Below are 18,166 nucleotides of genomic sequence, written 5' to 3' on the forward strand. Positions count from 1 at the left end.
ATACTTAAAGATTTCATGTTAAACTATTTTTCTTACTCCTAAAGTCTAATTCATTATGACATGTAGTGTTTTTGAAAAGCTGGATTCTGTTTGGTGTTATTTTATTTAGAACTTTGCATCAATATTCACAAATGAGATTGAGCTATGGTCTCTTTTTAATTTTTTTGTCAGGTTTTGTAATTTGTAAAGTGAATTGTAGAGCTTTTACTCTTCCTCTAATTTCTTGAACTGTTAAACTTGTATCGCATAAACTGATTCTTCAAAGAGAAAAGAATTCCATTGTGTTTGAGCCAGTTCTTGTTGTCTTGGTTCTGTGCTTGGAGCCTATTGCCACTGGGTGTTCCCTCTCAGCAATATGGACTATATCCTTGATCACAGCTCTAACATTGAAAAATTTTTAATAAGAATGGTTTCACTGCTTCAGTGCACTTTTTCTGGCTCTCATTGGGCTCTTTTATCATTGCAGTCTGCTCTTATTTATTGCTGCTGCATCCCTGATAGTACACCAAAAGTAAAATATAATTGTTTAAAATGACTCTCCAGTTTTATACACTTCCTCTGCTTTCAGTGAGGATGTCTCCTCTTTCAGTGCATTATAATTGTTTACTTTTTCTTTCGGAACTGTTGATTCTTCTCGTGTATGCAGCCTTTACTGTTTATCCTTATCAGTGTCCGGCTAGGTTAAACAGTACTTCCTGACTGATACAAGTTCCTTCCTCCCTGTGTAGGTTTGGATACATGGCTCTCTGGGTGGGGATAGACTAACGGGTGGTGAGGGTACCAGGGCATGTCTTGTCTTTGGTGTAAGTGGGCCAACAAAGGGGGTCTGCTTCCCCCTCTCCCCTCCCCTCTCCATGGTGAGGGGGAGGGTCTGCAAGTTCCTCTTGGATGTAGTGACTGAAAATATTATACATACAAAACCTCTCCAATATGCTGGATGAGATCAGTGTGGCATTCTGAATCCCTCTGCGACCATGAATCCGTGGTAAGTGCTACCTTAGGTGTACTGAGTAATGTCAATGTGGTGATCAGTTTTTGCTTCTCAGTTTCTACTCCCACGCCTATTCAGGTAATACTTCCTCTTCTTCCTTTGACAATGTCTTTTTTATTCCTGCAATCATATTGGGAGTCTATACTCTTAAGGACTGTTTGTCATAGAAACTTGCCTATCTTCCTCCCCATGTTTTGTCACAATAGTGGTCATGTGACTAAGTCCAATGTAAGTTTTGGTTTAAATAAGTCCATCATGAGACCTCATCAACCTGGCCCCATTCATTGGCCCAAAGGGTGAACAGTGATCTAAGCCAGGTCAATCAGAGCCCTTCCCAGAAATATTTTTGAAGTAGATTTTGGATAGGCCAGCGGTTTAGATGTAAACTTAAAGGAATTAAATGACTGGCTCCCTGATCACATGGAGAAAAGCTGGTAAGAAGAAAGAAGCTGATATGTTAGAAGAAATAGAGTTGTGAGTACTTGGTCCTAGTATCCAAATTTCCTGAAGTATCCTGTCTAACTTTCCCTCAACTGTCCAGTGCTTCACATAATTCTGCAAGCCACCAAAGGAATCCCAGTTCCAGTGGTAGTTCTTCATTTTAACCAAGAGTATATAGTGAATATGGACTTATATATACATTGCTTCTACCTATTTTATCCTATGGAAATCTAACTCTTCACATGGGATCTTTTGTTAATTTTCAGAAGGTTTGGACAATATTTTCCCTCCTACATTTATTTGAATTGCCTCAGTGAAATAGTAAGAGGGATATCGGATACATTATTTAAACTTTCCCTCTGTGTTAATTTTTCCCTCCTTCCTTTGTGATTTAGCTGTCATTATTTTCTTTCTCTTTCTGAAATACGAACTGATTTCCCCTTCAAACATTAAAACTGAGGAATAGTGAAGAAATCCACCTATTGTGATTAGAATATAATAGGATTTGATTTCAAAAACCACATGTAACAGGTTTCACAGCATTACCAATGTGAAAATTGATTTCAGAAACAAAATTTTACTGTCTAGTGACTTTAGCAATGAAGTGTTTTGGTCTGGAACTCGTTGCAGGCGAGCTCACTGTGTGAGAGCCTGGTGTGATCTGGTCGCACACTCACTCTAAACTCCTGGACAATGTTTGGGAACTTTGGTGCAAGTTAATAATTTACCCAATGTTTTCCACAGATCCTTTGACTCCTATTTGACTTGCAAAAAATATTCCATTCATTACAGCATAGGAAATATAGTCAATAATATTGTAATAACCATGTATGGAGCCAGATGTATACTGGAAATATCAGGGGGGACACTTTGTAATGTACATGACTGTCTAACCACTGTGCTGTACACCTGAGACTAATACAAACTAATATTGAATGTAAACTGTAATTGAAAAAAATTAAAATATATTAAATGAGAATAAATGCATCTTTAAAAAATATTGCACTATTTTAGCAGCTATAAATTCTCCTTTGCAATTGTTGGTAGGCAAAAACTATACTGGGAAATGATGAAATTTGGGCCACAATCTAAAGGTGCTGTCTTTGTTCCTGAGCAAAACATTCTTTTTTTTCCCCCAAAAATCTGTAAGAAGGCAAAAGCAGGCTATTTAATCTTTTCTTATACTGGAAGCAATGTTTTATTTGAACCAGAAGTTTGTTAATCAGATAGTCTTACAATTGATAATGATGTCTTCTCAATAAAGTCACTCAAAGTTGAAGCAATCTTGGGATGAGCCTTACCAACCTTTAGCTGCACATCCCTTCCTTGGTCCTTCTCTGACAATCATATCTAAGCACTTGTTTTTCTTATAAACACCCACTGATCAAAAGAATCTTTGAACTCTCTGGCTCTAGCTAGCTGCCTTGCCGCATGTCTAAAACAAAACTGACGCGTGCCCTACCACATCTATCTGAGAGGTTTGCTCTAACACACTGTAGAAAACTCCGTGGGGTGAGGGAAGGCAGGCAGCCAGCGTTTCCCTGGCTCTCTCACCCTTACATCTCTGACAACGCCCCCTAGCCCAGTATCTCAGTGCTGGCACTCACTTTCAGATTTTACACAAGCCATTTTTCTTATTAGAACTGCTGATCTTTTTTAGAACTGCCACTCCAAGTCCATTTCAGTTTTCTCTGAACTCTAAACTTCTATCTCTGTTAGAGCACCTTCCCTAACTAACCTCATTTGGTTCTAAGCATTCTCCCACTGAGCAGCATCTCAGAACTCTCCAACATGTTACATCCCTGGTTACTTCACCTGGTCTTTCACCAAGTTGTTCTCTGTGCATGTTGTATAAATCTCACTTGGCTGCAAATTTCTTTGGTGCCTCTAGAAGCCCTTTAGTGGTCATAATACTAACATTACAAAGCTAATATGAAGGGTTTATTATGCTCCAGACACAGTGCTAAGTAATTTACTGGCAAAGTGTTTAGGATTCTGCTTAGGACATAGTAAGCCATCAGTAAAGGTTTGTTATTAATACTGTGTATAGCCTTACGAAGATGGTATTATCATCTATCAGTTTCCTCAGATAAGGAAACTCGGAGGCACAGAGAGTTACATAGATAGTACAGAATGACATAGTTCATGAAGTGGCAGAAACAGAATTTGATCCCACTCTGTTTGGCACCATTATCCATCCATGTTCTTAACAATTTACAACAATTTGGGTGAAACACACACACACCAGTCTTTTTTTCCAATAATACCCTTGCTGTTTTCAGAGCAGCGTAAGCTATACTCAAGACAAGTTTTCCTCTGAATTTTTTTCCTCTTTTAGGAAAAAAAGAGGAAAAAAATCAACTGCCTCATAGATATAAGGAAAAAGGCACAAGAATTTGTATCTCCCTGGAGAGTTTCGTTTTAACATTTAGAGGCCATTGATATATGTGTCCTTAGGGAGAACAATGAGTTTTTTTAAAACTTTTACATTGCTAAGGAGCAGAGTTTTTCTTTATTAACTGTTAATATGCACTCAGGTCAGCTTCTTTAGTAGATCTAGTCTCCAGTACCTCATATTTGCCCTAGTGAAAAGAACCAGACTATGTCAAGGACTGAGCAATATTAAAAGTTCAGGGTTAAATCTATAGCACAAATGATTACTAGTATTAGAGGCTCAATCTTGATCATGTAATGCATCCTACTACTCAATTATTTCATTTGGTGCTCACAATTGCTCTGTGATGTAATGGCTTTTCTCCTAGTCCTCTTGCTACACTGTGGAGGGAGAAAACACCCACTGTGTTGTTGTTGTTGTCCCCCTAGGGCTCTAGAGTCCTTTCCCTCCCTTCCCACCTCCCTTCCTTCCCATCTTCCTTCCTTCTCTTCCTTCCCCTCACTTATGCCACCTGCCCTCTTCTTCCTTAGCGGCCAGAGCCTGCTTGAAGGGAACGGAAGATCTAGGGACCTAAAGCCTGGGGCCCTCTGAAAGGACTCCCGGGGTCACTGGGGACCAGCCAGGTGACAGGTTCTCAACCCAAGCAGTCCAGGAGCCACACGCTTCCCACTTAGGCAGCAGCAGTACGGCATCGAGATCCCATCCCTGGAAGCTGAGAATCCTGGGGCTTCACCCACCCTTCAGCCAGAACCCAGCACAATTGCCTCCCTCCGGATTTCCACTGGTGAACCAATGTGCTTGAAGGCATTTACAGATGTCTGTGGCCCGGAGTGAAAAACGTGTCATTTAGACGAAAGTTGCTTTCCTATAAGCACAACTGGCGGCAGCAGCCACACTCCACCTGGGGCGTGCGCGCGGGCCAGGGGTCTCGAACACCCAACCGAGAGACGCCCCACGGGGGCCGTCTGTGACCGCCCGCCCGCCCAGGTTGCCACGGTTAGAGGCGGCGTGCACAGCTGTTTTCTATCGGGCTAAGCCTCCCCTCCCTGCCTGCTGCCCTCTTTCTTGCCTCCCGCCCCAGAAATTATCTCAAGCGTTGCCAGTTTGCATCCGGAGCCCCACTCGGGTGGGTTCTTTTGTTTCTTTGTTTTAATGATACTTCCCAGCCCTCGGCACGTCATGCGCGGTTAATCCCCTGGCGTTCTTGAAGGCAGCTGGGGTGAAATTTCTTCTGCATCATCCTTTTGGGGATAATTGTTTGTGCTGTGACGTCAGCCGAGTTGATTTTTCTCTCTTGAATGAAAGGGAGGGAGGCCCAGAGGGAGCAGGGGACTCTCACAGATGTGTGGGGAGGCCGCGAGCACTGACATTCCTTCAGGGCAAAAGGAGATGGGAATAAGAGCTTAAAAGTGTGCGGCTAAAATTTCAAACTGCACCGAATTAAGTTTAAAGAAAAACAAAACCCCTCCGCAGCAAGCCACTTAGGTGCATCTTTCATCCCTGTTAAGGTGGCAGCGCCCGGTAATTAATATCGGGTACCAGCAGCTGCAATAGGTTTCAGAAGACCAAGAGGAGGGGCGGGGGAAGTGCGTCACCAGGTGGGGAAGGGGCTGTGCATTTGGCGACCAGCGGCAGGGGCTGGGGGTGGCGGGGAATGGGGACGGGAAATAGGTTCAGTGCGCTCTCGGGGGGTATTGTGTCAGGAGATGCGGGCTGGCTACCATGTGACGCGGCCCAGAGCTGAAGGGATTGGCTGAGGCAGCGCAGGCGGTGCAGCTCGCCGGCTCGCAGCTCTTCTCCCTTTCTCTCGCAGCATCTTCCTGGGAGCCTGTAGGTGAAGCAGCAGCAGCTGCATCCATGGCCTATCCTTGGGGTTAACACTTGTCTCCTTTGGCTTCAGCAGCAACGGACGGAGCAGATCACCCGGCGGCAGCAGCAGCATTGTTGTGAGGATTTAGCTGGGACCTGGAATCGTATCCTCCTGTATTTTCTCAGACTCCTTGGAAATTAAGGAATGCAATTCTGCCACCATGATGGAAGGTAGGATGCTTTCTGCTGTGGTTGACAGGCTTCAGGCAAGGTTTGGGCTGGACAGCATTGAAGAATGTGTGCAGCCTGTGCTTGTGGCCGGTCTGGAAACCTGGTTGCCAGTATTTGCAAGCAGAAATGCTGCAGTTTGCTTGCAGTGGACCAGGGCTCAGACTCATGGAATCAACCCACAGGGCTGCTGTTTAGCTCAGAACCTACAGAGCCCCCAGCTCTTTTGAGAGAGAAAAACAAAGTGCTTGCAGGGAGCTGAGATAGAGCTACTAAAGAGCTTGCAGAGCAAATAAGTTGGAAGAGAAGATAAGGTTGTCTGCTCTGGGTTCCTGGGACTACACTGATTAAACATTTACAATGGAAACTTGTTTTCTGAAATTGACATTAGACAGGAGAGGTCATTGACTGAGTTGTCCATGCTGTAATTTTTCCTGAACTGTTTAAGAAATTTTAAATTCTTGTTAAGGTATGTTTATCTCTGCAATTTACATCTGATTCTTGGGGTGACAGATGCAGCAAATTTGGTCCATAAGGTATAGTTTTATGGGGATGTCATTGCAACAGAATGAGCAATATGAGGAACGTATCCAGGCCTCTTGGCTCCTGATTATGTTCTTATCAGGTTTTTGTTGTTGTTGTTGTTCCTTGTGCAGTGTTTCTTAGCCAAGCATCAAACGATTACTTACTGATTACCCTTTGCATTCAATGTTAAGTGTAAGGAGGAACTTTTCCAGGGCAGATGTTGTTTAAACTGTATTTTATTCTACTAAATTACCCTTTCAAGCCCAAGATAGTGACAGCCGAGATTGCCTCAGAAAAACAGCAGGCTGATTAAAAAAGAAACAGGCAGCCTGACCCTGGCTTTGATTTTCTGTTTTCACACTGTAGGATGGTGCAAAACTCCTGGCCTTTCCTAAGATGACAGGCAGAAATTTGTCCCCAGCCTGGATTTCACAGTGCAGAATCCGGTGCATAATGGGTGTCAAATCAGCCATGAAAATGGCAGAGAAGCCACCTCTTAAACTAAAGTCTGTCCTGCAGATTTTAAACATTCCTTAGAAATTTACCAAAATGGAATAAGAGGAGGACGGTTTCAAAACAACAGCACTGAAGTCTGTACATATTCGGCAGAGATTAATTCTTTTTGACCTCTCTACCATCATGTCAAACATTGTTAACATGATTGAGTGAAGACTTTTACAGTTCTGGCCCACAGATTTCAGAAAATAGACTTAAAAAAGAGATTGGGCATCATTTTGATATGGAGCCTGGTTTTGTTTGCAAAGGGCTCTCAAGCAGTTCTTTAAATACAGGCCTAAATAAAACTGAGATTACAAACGCTCTAAAATTAAATTTATTTTCATTAATTAAAAATGGATTTAATCTTTGATAACAAGGCAAGACAAACAGAAAGAGTATTACTGATGTACTTTTCAATTAAAAGCTCAAGTAGATTGCCCTTTTCAGAAAAAAAAAGTCTTGTCTATAGAGGTACTATATTTCTCTAGCTAAATTTTATATAGCATTTGCTAAAAATAAATGTGCACACATTCTGACTCGATTTAATCTTAAACAAGGGAGTGGAACATCTTTCATTTTATTTCTTGCCTTGCAGACTGTGGAGTTAAAGTGTCTTCTCTGAAGGAAGTAACATTTATTGGTGCTCACTAATGATTCTTCTGGTGATATCGTCTATTGTGCCCTCCCAGAATGTCAGTTCAAAGCCCTGCAATGAGCTTATCTGAGCTGCCTAAACTGAAATGAGAACTGTAACAAAGACTTGTGTTGGGGCTGGATTAAAACTATTGCTCTGGATTTGCCAAATTTATCTAATGAAGGACGTTATCTTAGCACTGTTATGAATTATAGGTGACACCATGGATACAGTTACCCTTTGTCAGATTCCTGCAAAAGAACCAGGACAGGTGTTACCATGTACTTAAAAATGTAAATGAAACTAATAATTTTATCTACACGTAGTTCCTACTTAAATGCTTTCATGAATTATTATCCTAATGGTTCAGGTATCTTAGAAAGGCAGGTAGGAACCTACCTAGAAATCAATCTGCCTATCAATGACGTTCTAACTTAGTTGCCAGTTTTTGGGGCAGTATATACCTACATGTTTCTGATAGTGCATCCCAGAATTTCACTTCTGAATTGCTCTTACTCTGAAGATAAGGGATAACAGTTATTATTTCCACCTACCTCATCCCTAGTGGGCTCTGAGAATGTCTTACTGGACATCTGGAGAGTAAAAATGGTCTCTTCTTAACGAGCACCTGTTATCTCATCTCATCTCATCTCATCTCTCTCTCTTTCTCTCTCTCCCTCCCTCTCCCTCTCCCCCCCCTTACACACACACACAGAGTCATCCACACATGTATATTCTAGAAAGGGAAAGAACCTGCGTTTGCATTTGTGTGTGTATATTTGTATATTCAATACAGTGACTGAGTCTGCTGCTCAGGAAAAGCATGGACGTGGCAACTGTTGAAAGCTACTTCTGTACTTTGTGTAAAACAAGAGTAAACAAATATTCATCTGAATGGCTCATAATCTAGTTTTGTGTTTTTGTCTTGATGGAACAGGGGATAGATTCCATTTATTCTATGCCTATTGGCAATTCTTGTCATAGATGAAAAATATTGCTACCTCCTCAGTGCCCCTAATGTCATAGAAGGCAGTAAAATAATTCTTCAGGGACCTCAAGCAGGTTACCAGTAGTTTGTGGATCCAAATAGTTTTATTAAAAATGTATTTTTAAGGTAATTGATTTGTTGATTCCTGCATTCTCTATTTTTTAGCAATGGCTGGTATTGAGTTGTGCCTTTCCGAAAGGATGCCACATGATATGGGACCATACCTAGTGTAAATGGGAAGGGAAAGAGGGTGAACAAAGGAAATTATTTGCTAAATGATGTATGTATTGTCTAAGCGTACAACCCAGGCCATGTGACTAGGGAAACAGATTAAGGATTCTTTTGTTTTTCATGTTATTATTAAGATTTGAGAATGGCATTTAGCAAGTGAAACGAAGTCAGGATTTCTGTGGACACCTGTGTGTCCGTAAGGCGGTCTGGGAAGTCCTGCCTAGTCTGCGCAGAACTACACCGAAAGTGCCTGTGTTCTCAGTTCTGTGTTCAGGCTCATAGGTATTATACCGGAAAGGAAAGTTTTGCGGTGCCAATAATTTCATCTTATATAACATATTTTAAATTAACAAGCATTTTAAGGGGTTACTGGGTTTAATTATAATGTGCAGAGTGATTTAAAATTTTGTTGTATTTACTGTTCACAATAACCTGCACATATGTGTATTCTGTATGCAATATGTTTGCTGTACTTTGAAAAAATAAAAAAATAATACTTTGAGGCAGAAATATGGTGGAATGGAATTTGAACCCAAGTTCAATAAACAACAATGTTCGTATTTTTGACCTATCATAACATTTTAAATAGGAATCTTTTCTTTTTACTTTGCATCAGGTGGTCATGTTAACCTAGTTGAAAACCAGGACTTAGTTTCTTTGGTGGCGTATTCTGCCTCTCCCTCCTTTAAATATGAATACTCAGAATCATGCCTTTTAATTCCTTGTTAAGGCCTTGCATCTACAAAATCATTATTTAAAATTTTTTGAACAATTCTAGATTGACTGGCCTGTTGTTCAATGAACCTTATAACGGTAAAGCCTCTTTTCTTCCTCTCTAGAAATGGAGTTTTATTTATTTGGAAAATTCTTTGATGTGATCACAACCAGAACAGTGCATTTTGAAGATGGAACTGTTCACTTTATAGTTAGTTAAGAAGTTTTGAAAGAAATGCTTCTAACTTCCTACTGATTCCCTTCCTAGAAGTAGTGAAGTTATTTTGGAAAATCTTAAGCATGCCTACGAGATTCTAATATACGTTCAATCATTTACGTAATTTCTCTCCTTCTTCAAGGCTCTGTGTCAGAAAGAACCTCCTTATATGTCTGTTTCCATGCAATTCTAGTGGTCAGCTCTAAATCTCTAAAAAGAACATGCAGTCTTTTTTAAAAAATTAACTTAGATAAACCATGCTAGGAGACTCTGGATAATTCTTTCTGTTGAATTTGGCACATACCCTATCCATGTTTTAAATAAACAAGTTGCAGGAAGTCGCCAACTCAGTTTTTATGTTCCTGAAACTTTGTGAATTGCTCTCTCAAAACAAGTTTTCCCATAGGAATAATGATATGATGGTTGGATTCTCACACTCATCCATCAAAGACTATTAAACCCATTATCTAATTGAAATACTAAGTGTTTGCTATGAAATGTGTAAAGAACAGTACAGTAACTATAGTAATTAGCCAGAAGAGCACAATGGTATTAAATGTGTTTTCAATTTCAAATGTTGCTATTTGAGGGAAAGAAGGTTTAATTAGAGGACACTGAGGAGATGGGAAAAAAATTGAACGGGAGTTTTAGTATATTTTCAGATGTTTTAGAGACTCATGGCACTGGATTTTTCAATTATGTTCAACTTTACTACCATACTGGTGGTTTACTTTTCTCAATTCAATTTTATCATGTCTACTGCTGTTAAGTCATGATTATTTTCATTATGTAATCTCACAAGTGGAATTAAGAAAGGTAAAGAGAATGTACTGAGATGGCTGTGAAGAAGTTGGAAGGGAGAAGAGAGGTTAAGGCATTATAATGGATTTGGGTTCATGTCTGAAAAAGTACCTGAGGAAAAATTAATTGAATGAGGAAAAGGTCACAGATAGAAGAAAATTGGGGAGCATGGTAAGGGTGGGATCCCTTTGAGGAGAAAGTGGGGTTTGGGGCAGAGGTATTGGGTCTAACTGGTTTATATGCCAAGTACCAATATTTCTATGGGCATAGGATGGGTTGCTTGCCATTGGATAGCTAGTGGGGGAGGGGGTCTAGACTTATAGAGGGGTGAGTATCGATCTTGGAACAGGTATGTCATTTAACTGCATCTATAGAATGTTAGAAAGATATTTTGTACCTCTGTTTAAATAGCCTATATCATGTCACTTCCTTGTATGAGGTATACAAAATTTCTATACCTTCTCATTTCTCTTAAAATCCACAGCATAAAAGAGCCTGCACAGACGGGCTTTCTGTGCCACTTCAAGCTTATTGAATGCCTCACTGACACTGACAGCCTTGCTACCTGTCTCAGAGTGACTAGAACAAATAATCTCTGGCCTTGGGGCTTTGGCTCTGCCTAGACCATGCTTTGGCAACCCTTAGAATAACTGATTCTCCTGTGGTTCTAGCAAAACTGCCACCTCCTCAGGAGGCCTTCTCTGTCATTCTTGTCATCCCACACTTCCTAGCACACACCCTGGGCCTCTGAGTCCTCTCCTCAGAGGTGAATTTGTGATTCATGGTTATTTAATGGTGCACGGGCTGAACCTCTCGCTCAGAGGGAAGCTCCATGCAGGCAGAAGTCTGGTCTGTCACAGCCACCTCTGTGTTCTTAGCTCTTGACACACAGTGGACTCTTAGCACATTTCTGTATGGGATAAGTGAATACAGTCACATAAGAATGACTCCAATGACTTCAAACTATATATTGTAAGGAATAATTCTGGGCAGTATGGTAGCTATAAAAATATATGCTCATATATATTTCCACTGAGAAACAAGAACTTTAAACCTGAAATAATTAGGAAAAGATAATATATTATGGAATGTTAAATTGTGAGAGACAGATACTACATTTTGAGAAGCAAAAGAAAAGAAAGAATCCATTTGAAAAGATGTACTTGAGCTTGAATTATTTTGGTGATTAGGTCCAAGGAAAAGATTTCACAATGAAAAGAGACAAGTTATAGCACAGCTATTCACAAAAATTTCCAGAAAATCCAGAGACAATGTTGTCAATATTCTGCACGTTATTCTCTTTCTCCCTTCTGTTTTCTTTTCTCTACTTTTCTCATTCTTCCTTCCCATATTTCCCTTTCTAGGGTCTCTTTTCTTTTCTCTGGTTCATGACCAAATCCTGCAAACGGGGGCTTATAGAGCTAAAATGTTTGACGTGGGATTTGGGAGAGTATTTTTAGATAAATAAATGAGTGTGATGTCACATGATATAGCTGTGCATACAGTGGCAGTTTGATGGCATGTGAGATTGTTTAGACACCAAATAATTCTGAATTGGAGAACGTGTACAGTTTGGATTTTTTTCATAGAAGGAGCATGGGTCCAGAAGTCAAACTTAGGTTTTTTCTAAGTGTTGTGACTGCCTGACTGTGTCTTGAGAAATTTACTTTACCTTCCTGGGCTTCTCTTTCCTTGCAGGTAAAATGAGAGAATTGATCTGCCATGTGTCTAGAACTTCTAGCTCTGAGAATCTCTGGTATTCACTGAATAATTTGGATTCCTTGCATCTACTCCCTCCAAGGTTTAAATCTGAATGATTAACTCCCCTTCCTCCCACCACAAAACAACTTGTCCCTGACACAAAAACAATTCAAATGTGTTACCACCTTCCTGGTTTAATCTTCCTCTACTGGTCTTTGGCATGGATGCCACAAGTTAGTTTTGCATCTTTGCTGTCTTGGGAAACAAAAGCACATTTATGCAACCCTTTTCTACACCTTCTGGCATAGAACTGTTTAGGTATTCATCAAAAATGATCTACTGAATGCACACTAGGTGTTAGGCATGGTTGTAGGTATTAGAGGTTCTTTAATGAACAAAACATAAAAATTCCTGCCTATATGGAGCTTCTTCTTGGGTGCAGGAAACAGATGGTAAAATAATGTGCAAAATACATTATATGGGGGTAAAGATATTGGAGAAAAACCGAGTGGAAGCAGTGGAGTAGACGGGGATGCAACTTTAAATAGGGTGGTGATGGAAGACCTTGCTGAAAAGACATTTGAGCAAAGACTTGAGGGAGGAGAGGGAGTGAAGAGCCATGTGGTTAGCTGGAGAAAGAGTCTGAAGAAGCAGGGAAAAGAGCAAGTGCAAAGGCTCAGATGTGGGCAGAACAGCAAGGAGACCAGTACATCTGGAACTAGGGACAGGGGAGTGTTCCCTTTCAGTGGAAGGAAAGCCAGTTTCCTTTGCAGAAATCAGTCAGCATGAGCCTGTGTGATCCATGTGTCCAGCAATGGGTGGGCATTCAGAAGCCTGGCATCCTGATACTAGTTCTGTCTTATGATAGTGCCTCCTGGACTTGTTCTTCCCACACATTTAAGTAAATGAATTAATATCACACTCCTTCCTTAGCTTCTGGTTCCAAGGCCAAAGTCAGAGCTAAGAGTTCAGCTACAACTCTAGGCTTGAGCATTTTCACACAAGAGATACAGCCCCATGGTAAGGATGACTTCAGAATCAGAATTACACATCAACTCACAAATATTTTGACTACATACCAAAGATCATTATTTTTATTTTTGGTTCATATACAACTTCCATCAGGATAGTATTTTAGGATTTTCGAAAGAGCCATCCAGAGTGACTCATGTTGCATATCTTTATCAAACAGTATAATGTGGAAAATATTGTGTGACATTGCATACACTTTAAATTTTCCAAAATGCTTCATTCATTCAACAGGTACATCGAGAGCTTTTTCCTTAGTCTTGGATGCTGTTTTAGGCACTGTGAATATGACAGCAAAAAAGAGCAGCTGTGTTCTCCATCCTCAGAAACTTTGAGTCTATTGTAAGTTGTTACATACTCATGTACATATTTTATTCTCACATCATCTCTGTGTGGCTGAAAGAATAGCTATTACCATCCTTACTTCAAATAGGAGGCAACTAGGACACAATGATGTTAAGTGACTTGTTCAAGGTGACCACCTTAGCAAGTGATAGAGGCAGCATTTATTAAACGAACTTGACTCTTAGTCAAGTGCTCTTTATTTGCACAATGGTGGAACTAGGAAGTCTTGCTCATATTGGACTGGGTGTCTGGCTGACAAGCAAACAAGAAGTCATCTAAATTTGTCCTGATAGTTCAAAAGCCTTCTTTAGAACTAAGCAGGTTAATTTTATTATCAGGGTATGATCCTTCAGCCATTAGCCTGAAGAAGTCTAACATAGAGGCGTTTTATCCCAGTGGGTTCCTTCTGGTAGCAATCACTGGTTTCCTAGAATTTTACCATGAAAAGGGACATGTGATATCACTAGGCCAATGCACTCTAAACTTTCACAGCTTACGTTTTACGAAACATTTTTATCAGAAAGCCTGGCTCCCACTATGAACAAAAGCCCTTTCTCCCTGAGAGGGACAGCTTGGTGTTCACTGACATTCTGTGAAAGCTTTGGCCGTTATCATGCAAACACGATGGTGTGGGCTACCATTGAAGATGAACCAGTCTAGCCCAACCTCATTTTGCACTTGAGGAAACCAAAGCCGAGTGAAATAACATACCCAAGGATTTTTGTTCTCTCTGTAAGAGAACAAGTCAAGTTTATTTTAGTAGTGATTCCCAAAACGTGAATAGACAAAGACTTGGAAACTGCGGTGTCTTTTGTGTTCAAAGGTGCTGAGGCTGGTTGGGTGACTGCCCAAAGATGCACAAATGAATGTGTCCCCAGGGTCGTTGTGCTACTGAGTATATACACAATGTATTCATTTATAGCTCTCTCATGTTTCTATGGCTCATGGGTCTGCTGTCAGTGAGTCAGTGCTGTGTGGAGGGAAGGACCAGGATTTGAAGGGGCCATACCTCCTGGCTGGCCGTGTGACCTTGAACTTCTAGAACTGCTTTGGCCTCAGATTGCCCATTTGCAAGGTAGGAATAATGCTGGCTCCCTTTCTCATAGAGTCATTGTGAAGATGGGATGAGGTAATCAACATTAAAGCATCTGCTGAAGTGTGGTGCAAATGCCAGTTATTTTCTCAGATGACTCTTTCTCAGCTTGGTTGTTCCGTGTGGGGTTCTTAGCATTCAGTGGCTAGACGCTATTGCTTGCTGTCTTGCTTTCCAAGTACATTACTGCTGCATGTCTGCTGCAGGTAGGCCTTACAGATGTCCCTCTTCTTTTCACCACACTGCTGTTAATTACTAGCATGTTCTATCATTCTCTATTCTTAGGATCCAGGTGCTATACTACCCCTTTCTTGACCATGGAATGCATCACTAATCAATCACAGCTGTCTTTCTCACTGGCCTCTGCGTCTGTCTCAATTTCACATTCCCAGCCACCTCTGCCAATTGATTGGAGTTGGCACATGAGATAATATTACTTTGCTTTTTCTACCACGGGCAGTTTCCTAGATTTGAAACACAGTGAATAAAACTGGAATACAGGTGGTATACCTGTGCCTCCAGCTCTTACAAATGCCCTTAATGAATCACTGCAAAATGACATGTGAAAGCTTGCTCACAGTACTGGTTATGATAGCAATGGAAAGAAATGGTCAGTAAGCCCTATAGAAGGTAGGACCCTACTCCTGACCTATGGACTTTAACCATCAAGTATCTCTTAGCTTCCTTGTGCCCCAATTCAAAAAACTGTGTCTACCAGCCAGCCAAGCCAGAGTTGGTATTCGGATTCATTCCTGTTTCCTCGTTCCTTTCTGCCTCACATCAGTAGGTTTTCTTGACTCTGTTCTCTCCCTTTCATCCTCTGTTACCATACCTGGTCAGACCTTGCTGCTTCTGTCTTCCAACCTGTCCTTGTCACAGCCATCAAAGAGATCACTTTTGTTGTCTGCCTTTGACTGTTCCCAGTCCTTTTCAGATAAAGGCTGAATGCCTCAGTGTGCGGTGCAACACTTCCATACCCAGGCCAGACAGGAGCTCTTTGCCCTTCTCTTTCCCTTGCATATGCTATCCATTCCCTTCTCTGTGTGGTAACAGTCTGTTCTAATCATTCAAGGTCAAACAAAAGTGTCCCTTGCCACGAAAGCCTTCCCACATTACCCAGGTTGAAAATGAAGTGCTCATTAGCTCTCAATTCTCATTCTCCAAAGGGCATGAAGTAGAGGGTTTAGGAACACTGGCTTTGGAATCAAACTCACCTAGGTTAAACCCCTACCCTGTGACCTTGGGAAGCTAGTAAACCTGTCCTCTTCTTGAAAGTGGTAGTGATAATCAGTCACTTTTCATGTGTAACCATGTGTGGTTGGAAGGATTAATCAGAAAGTATACTTGTAGCACTCAGAGTTCTCCAGAGACACACAACAGAGAGAGAGCAAGAGTGAGAGAGAGTGAAGACTTGTGGGGGACTGGCATAGCAAGATGGCAAGTCCAAAATCCATAGAGTGGCCTGGCAAGCTGGCAGCCCGAAAGTTTAGGTAGAGGTTGATGCTATAGTCTTGGGACTAAGTGTTAAGTTCTCAAAAGATCATAGCTATTTTCTGTTTATCCTGAATTTATTTATTCCTCCTTCAAGGACCAAAGCCTCTGCCAGAGTAGAGACCATGTCTTACTTATTTTTGTATCCTCACTGTGTGGCCTGTGTAAGTGCTCAATAATAAATATTCAGTGATTGAATAAACCCTGTCAAGGGATCACAGACTTTTGGCGGGGATGGGAGGGCGGTATTCAAGCCATCAAGCATATGGTTATCATGAGAATTAAATGGTTAATGTATGCAAAACATTTAGAAACATATTTGGTCCATAGTAAACCTCATTAGGTTTAACTCTTCTGGGCACATTGAAGGCTTTTGCATAGTTCCTGGCTGCCAGGTAGTGCCAGGATTGTGCCCCCCACCCTGAAAGTGCCCCTCTGCTGGGCAGGATCTCTCCAGCTGAAAGCCACACTCTGGTTCTAGGTGCATGCAGTTGATCCAGTATCATATACACTCTGCCTGACTCCTTTGTTTATCTCTCATCTTGAGTGAAACCAGATTTCACTGTAGAAAATGTGGAAAATAGGAGGATACAAAGAAGAAATATAAATCACCAATAATCTCATTATTGTGAAATAGCAACCACTGCCACAACTTTTTGAGTGTAAAACATGGGACAGGTGATCTGAACCCCTTTAAGGCTGAGCAATACCGTCAGTAAAGTGGGTGGAATAATTACCTACTACATAAGATTGTGGGGAAATGAGATAAGGTAATAGGTAGATGCACTTACCACTTTCTTACCTGACACTCAACGAATGCTAGCTCTTAATGGATTTATGGTCAAAATACATGTTTTTGTTAAAGAACCCAATTTTATCATCACATAATATACACATATGAATACATATCTATGTGTGTGCATGTAGACACATGTGCCTTTTTCACTTTATACTATATTGTAACCATTATCCCAGACAGCATGTGTATTTGTTACAAACGTGGGATCAGGAGACAAACTTCCCAAATTTAAATCCTCACCTCTCTACCCTTGCCAAATGTGTGAATTTAGGCAAGTTACTTAACCCTTCTGTGGCTCAGTTTCATCTTCTGTATGAGATCATCTTTATCTATAATTATTATGAGGGTTAAATGAGCTTATTATGCATATAGTTATTGTTTTATTATAACATATACTATATATGTAATATATAATATACATAAAGAACAATATTTAGTACAGAATAAATGCTCAGTCAAGAAATATTAGCTATTGTTTCAAAAATAAAATAAATTCACTAATTAAATAATTACTAATAAATAAATCCATAAAAATAAAGCCATCCAAAACACATATTTTTTAAAAATGTTAGCTATCATTATCATTGTCATGAGACAGTCTTCCAAAGCATTATTTTTATTGATTGTATAATATTACATTCCATAATAATGTATTTTACTATTCCCCTGTTAGACGTTTAGACCGCTGGCTGGAGATTGATTTTTATACCGAGCTACAATGACTCATATTAATGAGTTAAAGGGTGTGGTAGAAATTCTTGATCCTCGTGTCATAAGATAGCATGGCGAGGTGGCGAGAGTTATGTGTTGGGTTCCAGCCCCTGGCACTGTCCGAGACAGCTGAGTGACTTTGAGCAAGCTATTTAACATTGGGAGGAGCAAGCAAAGCAGCATAAAAAGAAGCCATCAAGCATATGGTTATCATGACATCTGATAACCATATCAAAATTTCTGACATCTCCTTGTGCCATTCTTCATTAGCTATGATAATGAGGCCCAGAATTTGCCAGGTGAGTAGGAATGGATTTTTTATGCATATCGTGTGTATCTTGGGCAACTCGCCAGCTCTTTATTTTCCCGTGTGTAGAATGGTAAGTGGTATGAGCTCTCCTGCCTTTCTCACTAGGTCATAAATATCAAAGTGCAAAATATATGAGAAAGTATTTTGAAAGCTATAAAATCTTTATATAAATAAAGTGTAGTATCAGGGCTATTATTACATTTAGTATCTTGGAA

At 40.5% G+C, this 18,166-nt stretch overlaps 1 protein-coding gene across 11 annotated transcripts in view; it reads left to right on the forward strand.

Annotated features, from left to right (window-relative positions):
• The first annotated feature begins 5,609 nt into the window (after positions 1 to 5,609).
• SGIP1 (SH3GL interacting endocytic adaptor 1) overlaps positions 5,610 to 18,166 on the forward strand; it is a 193,139-nt gene continuing 180,582 nt past the window's right edge. For all 11 annotated transcript variants that reach the window (XM_053920514.1, XM_045199489.2, XM_053920511.1 and 8 more), the window contains exon 1: positions 5,610 to 5,867. In XM_053920514.1, the coding sequence (XP_053776489.1) occupies positions 5,858 to 5,867 (10 nt within the window). In that variant the 5' untranslated portion in view covers positions 5,610 to 5,857. The remainder of the gene's footprint in view (positions 5,868 to 18,166) is intronic.

The sequence above is a fragment of the Desmodus rotundus genome, chromosome 3 (genome assembly GCF_022682495.2).
Source record: "Desmodus rotundus isolate HL8 chromosome 3, HLdesRot8A.1, whole genome shotgun sequence".
Classification (NCBI taxonomy): domain Eukaryota; kingdom Metazoa; phylum Chordata; class Mammalia; order Chiroptera; family Phyllostomidae; genus Desmodus; species Desmodus rotundus.